This window comes from Xiphias gladius, chromosome 22 (assembly GCF_016859285.1).
Source record: "Xiphias gladius isolate SHS-SW01 ecotype Sanya breed wild chromosome 22, ASM1685928v1, whole genome shotgun sequence".
In the NCBI taxonomy this organism is placed as follows: domain Eukaryota; kingdom Metazoa; phylum Chordata; class Actinopteri; order Istiophoriformes; family Xiphiidae; genus Xiphias; species Xiphias gladius.
Genome location: NC_053421.1, coordinates 7,168,181 through 7,179,485, shown reverse-complemented (window position 1 = coordinate 7,179,485; position 11,305 = coordinate 7,168,181). Strand labels below are relative to the sequence as shown.

General features: G+C 41.5%; 1 protein-coding gene across 1 annotated transcript in view; it reads left to right on the top strand.

Annotated features, from left to right (window-relative positions):
- The first annotated feature begins 220 nt into the window (after nt 1-220).
- The window catches only part of me1 (malic enzyme 1, NADP(+)-dependent, cytosolic), an 86,541-nt gene continuing 75,456 nt past the window's right edge, over nt 221-11,305 (top strand). The window contains exon 1 of the mRNA XM_040118572.1: nt 221-505. Coding sequence (XP_039974506.1) covers nt 377-505 — 129 coding nt within the window. The 5' untranslated portion in view covers nt 221-376. The remainder of the gene's footprint in view (nt 506-11,305) is intronic.

Here is an 11,305-nt window from a genome sequence, read left to right as displayed (position 1 = left end):
AAAGCCTCTCAATAACCACAGCCCCCATAAATCAACCCAAGAAAACCCCTTGATACAACGTGAAACTGTCATTTTCGACTATTATTTCATCCTCGTTTCGTAGAAAAATGGAGGCCTGAAGGAATAAAATGTTGTATTTTGGCTCCTATGCGAATGCTGTTCGGTGATAGGCACGGGGGGCTTTGCACATATCAAGACCTCCAGTGAATTAGCGGAAACAACAGAACAGCCTCATTGATAAGCAGGGTCCGGCTCTTCTTGAATTCACTGACCGCATAGGTAAACGTGCGACCAGAGCCCTGTGGCTGGACTGGCGCATCCACTTGTTGAGTTCACAATAGTTCACCGGCGTCGCTCTATTTAAAGAGGCAACAACATGGCACACGGTCTGGTCAGACGGGAGTCCGTGGACACGGAGATGCAGAAGTGCGAAGGCAAATGGAAAACCTTCGTGTACACCAAGAAGAGGGGCTACGATGTCACCCGAAACCCTCACCTCAACAAGGTAAGCGTGGCTACACAGTTGTGTGAGTTTTCCGCTTGTTTCTATGAACGACGAGGCTGACAAGCTAGCTGATGCCTTCAGGCGCTGTAGGAAATGGCAACGGCCAACCTTAAATTTCAATCTAACCGAGGAAACGTGGGCTTTTTCTGTAATGTAATTAACGACTTTGAGCTGCCTTTCGGGGGAGGAGACGGCTAACAAGTGGCGAGTTGTAGGCCCACAACAGCATTTTACCAGTAAGTGGCTATAGTGCTAATGTTAAAGAATGACAACTAGCTTACTAAAGTGTTACATTTTGCTGCATATCCAGTGACGTTCCTCCTCTACTCACTATATAAGCAAAACCCACCAAAAAGATTTGAGGTATGAGTACGTAGATACGTATTTAATATTTTACAAGCCTCCTTTTTGATTTCTGGAGCCCCGGCCGGAACCCTGGAGGAGCTAGTGAACGCAGCATTAGCCTGGAGGTTTAGGTATCAGCTTTAGACCCGGTTATATTTAGATTTAAAGAGACCAAACGACGCTGTCCCACAGAGAGGGGGTTCTGTTAATATTGCCCCGTTACGTGTTGCTTCACAGAGACGCAGCGGTGTAGTTGTCGTCGCATTATTAATGCTGAATGACGACTCAAGCCCATCTCCCTCCCCACGAACACTAGGCCCTCAATATGTGATTCAGCATATTGTGAAAGGCTGCTGGTGTGAGACCAGTGTGAAAGCTGATATCATGCCAAGTAAGATAAGGTCACTACTGCCCTTACAGAGTATTTATAAGAGCATCTTACAGTAAATATTTAAGATATTCATGTGAATCTTAAAAATAAATATTCAAGATTAATGCTTGTTGAAAGTTGCTTACTCATGCAACACATAATGCTGAGCGTCCTCCTTACAGCCTAGATCATGAGATAAAGGGATGACTTTGCATGTTCTTATTGGTATGGTAAAAGCCTTTCATTGTATTCTGCTGAGTTGTCTAACGTGATTCTTATGACCAATTCACCTGATGTATTTTTTTTCTTTCTCCCATGCTGTAAATGTATCTTTAACAAAAGAGCCTCTGGCAGCCTTTGAGCCTTTCCAGTGTTTTCCCCTGGTTCGTGTGGTGTGATGGGGCCCCCGAGGTCAGGCTGTGGTGACAGGGTCTCTGTCCATGGTGCTGACTGACCATCAAAAGAATGAATTCAGGGTCACTTTTATGTCAAGTGTGTCCTGCAAACATTGAGTGTGGTTTGACTGCTCTTTGTCAATGTCAGGCTAATTTTAGAACACTTGTACGGTCTACTTTTCCCCCTCTGAGCTGCATTCTGCACTTTCAATGGCCAAATATGTTTCCCCAATGGCAGCTACAGGAAAACATTAAAACTCTGGGCCTATCTGTGGCAAATTGGGAAGCTGTTCTGGTTTGTTTCCCTATGAATTCTCAGATAAAATATCCAAAATATGATGTTCCAAAACACTGAGTTTGATCACTATACGTTTTTAGGCAGACAGCAGTTCCAGTCTGATAAAAGCTGCAGACAGTTTACCACAGCTGAAGGAGCTGCCAGCGTGGGTGGTATCAACACTGAGCTGATAAGTGAGACAGCGGAGTTCAAACAGTCCAGTGTGTTTGGGGTGAGGGGCGGTGTGGTGGTTGCTGCACATAGACCTGTTTGTTAGGGAAGTTAATGACTCCACTCCTGAGACTGCCACATACTGCACATCAGCCCTGTGTGTGTTTGTTTTCATGTGTGTAAGTGGGCATGTTGTGGTAGGGTGAGTGAAGTGAGGCGTGTATACGTAGATGCATTATGACTAATGGGAACAAATTAGGGCACCCTTTGTAGTCCAGGTGAGTTCAACCATCACAGAAATGTCACATTTTGTTGTGCAGTGGTTGTGGAAGATGTCAGTCAAGGGTAGATTACTGTAGTTGAATCATTCATAAGAACAATCTGTGTGTAGAACTATAACAATAAAAAAAAAAAATCCCCACATTTACTTTGCAATATATATAACAAAATAAACTGTGACTGTGTTAGGCTGCCAAAACGCAGCTGACCTACAATCAGTACTGTGCTTGAATGCATCCTGTGTAAACACAGACAGAGGACTGAAGTGGCTGCTGCTGCTCTGCTAACGTGCTCCTCATGCTCTGCCTCCTGTGCAGACACAGTGTAAGACAGGTGTGAGAATAGGGACTGCATTACATAACAGGGTGGATCTTACCCAGGAAATCTGAATACATACAAAGTAGTTTGTTTAACTGCTGCAGCAACACATTACAATACACTGTGGATTTTAATGTGATAATCCACATTTGGTCTCTGTTTGTGGTGGGGCAGTTTTAACTGCACTGAGAGATCTCCTCTTCATCTTCAACTAGTGCCATTATGTACTTCTGTGTTGAATTTCTTTCTTTACCCTTTGATTTTACATGTAATCTACATTATTTTTATCCCCATTTGTTTTCTTAGTTGTCATTATGTTCAGCCAGCAAATTCAATTTTTCCTTCGAAGGATGGCTGGTGTCTTTCACCAAAAAGATGTTTGCTTTTTGTATTCATCCACAAAAACTTTTTCACTATGAGACTGGAGCCTTTGCAGTAGCCTTTGTACTAACCTCATTTGCATCTGTGTAGCTAGCCACTTGTGGACTATCGCCAAATATCGCGATGTTAAAGGATATATGTACCTGAGCACAGGTCTGTTGGCCAGCCTGTTTGATTGAATTCTTCTTAAATTCTTCCACATGTTATCTGATTGCTTCAAAAATAAGCCTCAGTTTTCATGTCAATAATGGCAACATTTGACCCAACCAGTGTGAGGTTTCAGGTTAGAAGTGTTGCCTGTATCAGTGGTTTGGCACGTAAGCTCTGCTGATACGAGCCACTCTTTGTGCCACCATCTTGAACACGACCATTTGATTTTCTGTTAATGAAGCCTGAATTTGTTAAGAGAACGTTTGCCTAATCTGATTTGAAAAACCTCTCTTTAGAGTATGAGGATGGCTGTTTGTACAAGAGGTCAAACTGGAGGCCTGTACCTTACGCGCTTAGAACTGGCCCAGTAAACTGTTTGTTTACATCTCAATTTACACCTTGGGGCCTTGAATAGACCCAGTGTACATGGGTCCCCTATAGAGGGCTTGATAGGTTGACCTAACTTAATGCGGAACCATGACCAACCTACCACGCAGGATGTTACACCATGTTTTGTCTATTTTAATAAAGTTCCGTTGTGACCTGGATGTTCATATCAGGGGCTTTGTGTGACAGACACACAGAAATCAAGAGTAATTTAAAACTAACTCTCTTACACAGTTCACTTATTGTTTTTCTTTATTGCTTTTTTCCCTTTTTCCATTTCCTCACTCTTTCTTTAGAGTGTTGTTAAGAGCGAATGTTATGAGAGCCTCAGTTCTTTGTTCTTAATTTTACGAGAAGGCTTTTCATCTCCCTTTTAATGTTGGCCCTCCTAAAGCAGCTCAGAATTTGTGCTATTTCCTTGTTTTGTAAAAAGGTGGGGTTTAATAAGATTAATTACAAGACAAGAACTGGGCTTCAGACTTTCGTCTGGGATCTGGAGAGCCTGCTTTGACAGTTTGTAGTCAGTACACAAGTTTCTTCAATCTGAGAAGAAAAAGGAGGGGGGATTTTAAAAACCCTGTTCTTTTTTTTTTTTTTTTCCTGCGAGAGGAAAATAATGAGTTGCTAATTTTCATTTATTTTGAAAAAAATAAAGTCTAGCTTATGCCACCATTGTATGTTATTACAAAATGACCTTATTTTGTGGTTTGAGGAGATATCAAAACATACATTACATAGAGTTATTGTTGTATCTGATTAACCTGAACCTCTCATCTAAAATGGCCCATAACACAGGTTCCATCAAACATACACAGGTTAGAGTAATAGCAGAGAAAAAGGTTTCTTATGCAGCCAGGTGAACCATTCACTGTCGCCTCCATACATGAACTTGGGCGAGGAAATTGGAGGAGATGGTAGGAAATGACTGCTAAAGCGTGTTAGTGGCCAGGCACAGGCAGGCTTCTGTGGCTCAGGCAGTGGCACATTGTTGCCTTCCTTCTGATTTCAGCAAACCCTGGGGATGAGGTGTGTTTACCTCCCTCAGCTGGCCCACTTCACCTCTAACAGGAGCCAGTCACAGCACAACCTGCTAATTGATGCTGAGGGACGCAGCGCTGAAAGCAGCCTGTCCTCACATCGACAGGCTTCGATTTTCTTTTAATCTCTCCACACATACACATACATATATACATGCAGAGCAGATGTATGGACACACACACACACACACACACACACACACACACACACACACACACACACACACACACACTCAAACAGCTTCACCTTACTCTTTGGTTAACACTCCCTCCTCTCTCTCCAGAGGTGGAAGCGGATATTATAGGTGTGTTTTGTGTGCGTTCACCGTGCAATAAAGAGATGAAGTGGGGTGCGAGGTGCAGAAAGGGTTCTCTGTGGCGAGGAAGAGAGCGCTGGCCACACTCCACAGACGTCCTCTGTCTCTCTGCTTGATCACACATTAATGAGGCATCTGTGTGAATCCTGGCCCCCAGTGCGTCTCTCTGACGCTGGTTCCGACTGCCATGGCCTTGAAAAACAAAAACAACAACAACCTCCTTAAAAACGCTCTTAGCACCCAATCAGGGATGCTGTTTCACCTCAAACACTGAACTGTGCTGTCGGTGTGTCAGCGACCAAACAGATGACCATTCACTGGCTCTGTACTGGAGTTGAAGTGGACTGTAACAAGTGCAGCCAGTCATAAAGGTTAAGGAGAATAAGAACCTCAGCTCCTGTCTGTTTGTCGATCTGTTTTACAGTTTTACAGCAACTGTCTGGCAGACACATTTTATTTGTTTACACATAAACATTAAACCCGACAATAGTCAATAGTAGACTCTCAAAGACTTGCATTCAAATACAGTAAGCCCCCCAAGTGGGAAGTGGTGCTGTCATTCATGCCTTTAGCGCTAAATCCCGTGAAAACACACATTGATCCCCTTGAGTAAACAATAAACAAAACAGTACTGTTTGTTTTGTTTATTGAGGTTTTTTAAATCATTGACATTATGCATCATTTGAGCCTATGAATACTGAATAAAGTGGAGAGCCCATGCCCAGACAGTGCTGCAATTGGATGCCACATTTGTAACCACAGTTTCCACATATGAAATTGCGAGATGGCCCATCAGATGTAAGACTAAAATTAGGAATCTCTGTTCTTGGCAAGTGCTGAACAACAAAATATCTGATAGGGCATTGAGGAAGTGCTGGTATGCCAAATGGCAACAGTCCTGATGACCCTCTGTTGCAACTGGAAGTCATTAGGGCTCTCGTGTTGGATTTACTCTGGTTTGACTGCTACACTCTTCGACTTTTGCTCCTAGAAAAAGATTTTTTTTTTCCCATTCACCAGGTTTACATTTTCCTTTAACCGAGACCCACATAAACATACTTTGTAGCAAACAAACAAATGGCTACAAATATGCTGAGCTTTTAATTCTAAAGTGGAAATATGTCTGTATGAGTGCTTTGCTGGTTGTAGTACAGTAAGTGATCTGCTGAGTTTTCCATGTGAAACATAATGTACTCCAGCCAGTCTGTGTCTCTGGTAAGGCCCAAAAAGGTTTTTTTTTTTAAAGTGCATGCACTCTAATAGAATTATGTCACAATTGGTAAAAGGTGCCAGTGAGAAAACAACTTGCTGATCTGGTGCTGACTTAAGAGTCACCATGTCAGCATGACACAAGGACAAAGTTTCTTTTCAGCACAGTCAAGACTTATAAAAGCTTTGTGCTGACAGTTTTCTGTGTTGGTGAAGCATTACGGCATTCCTTTGTTTGTGCTGTTAGCCAAGGTTCCCATGGACCTTGGTAATCTTTTCTAAATGTATTAGTCTCTAGGTCTCTGCTCTTAGGCCCCTATCCATTGTATGATCAACATTTCACATCTGAGTGAAAATCCTCTGATTGATGTTTGTGATGATAGAGCATGGTTTTGAGTTAAATAGATTCTTAAGTATCTCTTGACTTTACAAAATCAGGAACAAACGATGAGCATTTAATGATGCTAATTAGGACAAATGTCAAAACATTCGACGAAAACATTGATGCCCCACTCAAGTCTGCTATCTTAGCTCTTCATAATGTCTGGAAGCAGTGACAACTAGTTGCCTGACATGACAATGACTCCAGGAAGTCATTATGCTCAGCCAAGAAATAGTTCCAGCACATAGCAAATGCTTTTGTACTTTTTACATTTCAGATTTTCTTTGGATCTTGTACAGATTGTGTACAGACTAAACAACTGAAACATAATGTGTTCATTAGTGAGTTTGAGAGGTGCTAGACGCACTGGCGGTCAGTTAATCACCCTTGTCCAGACTCAAATAGCGCAACAACTATTAGATTGTCATGAAGTTTTGTACAGATATTCATCATCCCCAGAGGATGAAGTCTGCTGACTTTGGTGATCCGCCAGACCTTTCCTCTAGCACAACCATGAGGTTGACATATTTGGTTTGAGTGAAACATTGGATGGATTGGATGAAATTTGGACATTCAAGGTGTAGACTCTTACTTTTGTATTTACAGTTAGACAGTCAGGCTATCTATTTCACCCTGCTACAAGTCTTTAAGTCCAAGCTAAGCTAATTATGGTCTGGCTCTGGCTTCATATTTAGTGTGCAGACATAAGAGTGGTATCAGTCTTCTCATCTCAATCTCTGCAACAAAGGATAGTAACATTTCCCCAAATCTTGAACTATTCCTTTAAATTTCACCAAACTGTAAACAACTTTCAAACCTTCAATCAAGTACAGAAAAAGTACAGAAAATAACTTTGATGTCCAAAATACGTGTGGCTACTCACATTTTTTAATGTAATCTCAGTCGTATTGTTGTGTGACCACTGCACATAGGATTCTGACATCAGTCTGCACTGTCTCTGGGCTGGGCAGAAATCATGTTGAAATACCAGTCTGTGTGTATGTATGTTAGAGGATGTTAAGAGGTGGATGACAGTGGTTATGTGAAGTTGAACTTGATGATGCTGGTTGTCAGATTACAAGGCTACGTTTAACCGAGCGTTGAAAATGGGACAAACAGCTCTCTGTTCAGGCTTCGTACAGAGCAGCTGCACTTGTCATTTCCCCCACACTTGGTGGACTGCAGAGCTCTATGAATATATGTGTATACTGTTTGTGTGTGTGTGTGTATGTGTGTGTGTGTGTGTGTGTGTGTGTGTGTGTGTGTGTGTGTGTGTGTGTGTGTGTGTGTGTGTGCGGGTAGTCCCAGGTGTGGCCAGGTGTTTCAGGTCTAGTGACCAGACATTCCTCTGATGGACTGGAGTGGATCAGCCAGACAGAAAGAAAATGCACTCTCATTCTCCTCCAGTAACCAACCTGCTATCCTGAGCTGCACGCACACATACTCTGACATGGTCACAAACTGGTTTAAATAGGGTGTTATCCTGCAGACACATAAGTGCTTTTATCAGTGTTTTCTTCAGGACTGGCTCAAATAAACTGAGTGTAATATGATCACACTGTCTGCTCGACTGTCTCTACACTCACACACACAATTCTGATGCTGTGTTTATTCAGCAGCAGGTCCTTCTAAATAGCCCTTCCTCCTCAGCTTACTTTTGTGTTTTTTGTAAGATGGTTCTCATTCATGTGAGGACAACGGAGAAGTCATTAGCTTGTCCCAGACAGAGAGAGGGAGACAGTCTGAGCCTCGTCACCTTCCTATGAAGCTCATCTCAAGCATCCCTCCTCTTTCAGCCCCTCCTGTCTTTTTCTCCTCCTCTCCTCCTCAATGCCGCTTTTGTCTGTTATATTAGAGTGGTGGAGGTCTCCGTTGGTTTTAACAGAGCAGCAAGAATTTAAAGGTAGTGTTTTATTTAAGCGTTCTGCAACATAGTGGATGTATGACCATTATGTATAAATGGTTTTCTCAAAGTCTGAGAGAAGAGAGAGAGAGAAGATCAGTAGGACTGATCCTTTGTTGTGCAGTTGCAGCCCCATAGAAACAATGAGGACGTTAGTATTAATGGACTTTGTGTGATGAAGAGCTGTAAATCGGTCAGAGAAAGTGCTAAAGGCCCAGTCACACCAGCATTTAAAATCAGTTAATTCCAACGGAACTGCTGCCATTCCTTGATTTGCTTAAAGTATGTAAATCTGCACAAATGTTTTTGCTCAAGCTCAGCTTTTGTGAATGTTGACACTCTAATTTGTGCCTTTGACCAATATTAAGGAGACTAAAATGTCAAAAGGGAGTAAACGGTACAGAGAAACGGAAAGAAGCTTCAGACTGATTAGCGCTAACCTGGCAGACCAACCGGTCAGCGTTACTTACCACACAGCGCTGTCGAGTTGTCCATACATCCCAAACTTTGTCCACACATATTTTTTTTAGGATTTCACTGTTCCACCTTCTGGGGTGACTGGGCCTTAATTCTTAATTCTCTAAGTCTTAAAACACTACCTTAAACACCCTCCCTTAACCCAGAACTCCAGATCCTCATCACTTGGTCATCATCAACTGATAAAACAAAAAAAAAACTCCTGGTATAGTTGTTTCTCTCTGAAGTGAAGAGCTGTGCCCTTTACCACTGACCGTGCTGAGCAGAGCATTACTGGTGAGTGTGTTGGCCTTTTTGTTTTTTTATATTTTTTTTTTGATGAAGTTAGTTATTTCTTTCACATTTTTACTGTGTGGGTGCATTTAGCTGCCATGTAAGTGGTCATTTATATCATCACAGAAACTGGCAGTGACATCAGGAAAACACATTTCAGTGGGGCCCTTACATTACTCGACACGTTCACTTCTGAGTATTGATGCTGTAACTCCCTAACTCTAGTCACAGGCTTGAGTAGGAGATTAATTAATTGCTAAAACAGAAAGAGGGCCAATGCAAATGCAGCTTTAATTCTTCTCTTTGGTGATGCTAAAATATCCTTTTTGTTCCTTCTTGGTATTGCCTACAGAATTAGGCAGTTATTTTTAGACAGCCTGTGAAATTGGATTGGCCCTCTGAGACCACAAAGAGATTAATTGAGGATTTCCTGTGCTATTAAGACATTTCAGCAAGTGGACACTTCACTATGCAAGTAAAGATATCTGTCTTACTATTGCAGCTTCTCTTGCTCATAGTTTATGTACTTGTGTATTTGACAAGTTTTACTTTTTTGTTTTAACAAATGGACTGTCTCCACATGACTCATCTGTAGAGTATCCCTCGGCAATTGCTCCACCAGAAGGATGGAAATACAAATGAGCTTTCATCAGGAGAGTCACAAACACCTGTGCATACAGACATGGCTAGCGAGCCCCATACTGTTGCCTGAACATGGCCATTGAATGCTGATGTGCCATTAGACAAAAGTGAATATTTGGACCCAAGGCTTCAGAGTTGCAAACTTCTTTAGAGGCTTGGATGCTTTCCCAGCAACACTCAGGCTCCTAAGGGACCTGGACTGTTCAGCTTGAAAAGGCTGCCTCAAGGGGATTGGATGCTTTTGAGGAGCCCTACATGTCTCCTACCTCCACCCACTCAAGGCTGCCCACCCTAAGTCAACAGTGGCTCAGTTTTCAAGGCTGTTTGACCAACAAGCGTGTCTGTACATTCACAAGTTGACACTTCTTGATTTAAGGAGCCCTGCGCTTGCATATTTGCTCAGGATGATTTTAAGACGTTTCTTTTGGGCAGTCTCAGAGTTAGGTGTTGCTAGGTGGAGATCATGACTCATGAAAGTGAGAAGTAAATTAGAGGCAGAGCTGCTGTCTGCTGTCTGCTCCCACTATTGGCAGATTTGGAGAAGAGATGTACTATTGTAGTCCACCTTGAATGCTTTATAATAGATGCTAGTGAGGCCAGGGGAATTGGCACACACAAACTCAAACACTATGTTGGGTCTTTATTTCTCGATATGCCCAGATTACTTCTCTAGTATTTTCCCCAGTATTTTTTGCCTTGTTTATTGGAAATAAAATAAAAATGTGTCTTGGTTTTTCAAGACATATTTTTAAGTCCAAATAAATGCAAAATATGTTTAAGATATGATTATAATATGGTAAAAATAAGGTAAAAATAAACTTAAAATAGGGCATAAACAACATAAAGCAGTGGCATGTCTACAAAAGAGAAGAAACAAAATACAAAACACTGTCTTTTAGCATACAGTATGTGTTTTTACCAGTGTCTCTGGTAACTCACTTATCTTAGTTCAGAAGATACAAAATTTTAGTTTCATAACTGCTAAATACATTGCATTACTACACATGTGCAGGAGAAATTAAATAACATTCCTTAGCTTTGTCACAGTGGCTTTATACAAGAGTCTTAAATCAAACAATTACAGGAAATGTGGATTTCTACCAGCATTAAAATAACAAGCAACAACGACTTCATTGTATTTCACCGAATATTCCCTTTATGAAAGTGTTATTTATCTACTTTTCTCAGCATTAGTAACAGCATATAAGAAATGTGCCAAAATAGACCAGGGGTCCCTGTTGCCCCCTGAACTTTTGGGAACAACATAGCAATAAAGACTGTAATAATGGGGAATTGATATAATTTTTTCTGTTAAATGTTGTTTGTTTTCACCTGGTTACATCAGTTTAAGTCCCTGAAAGTAACCATTAATTGCTTCTACATCTTATCACATGGTTTTGAGTCCCAAGTTAACCAAAACATTAACCTTGTTTACGTGACAACAGCACTGAGCTGATTTTATTTGTCAACTCAGGTACATTAGGGCT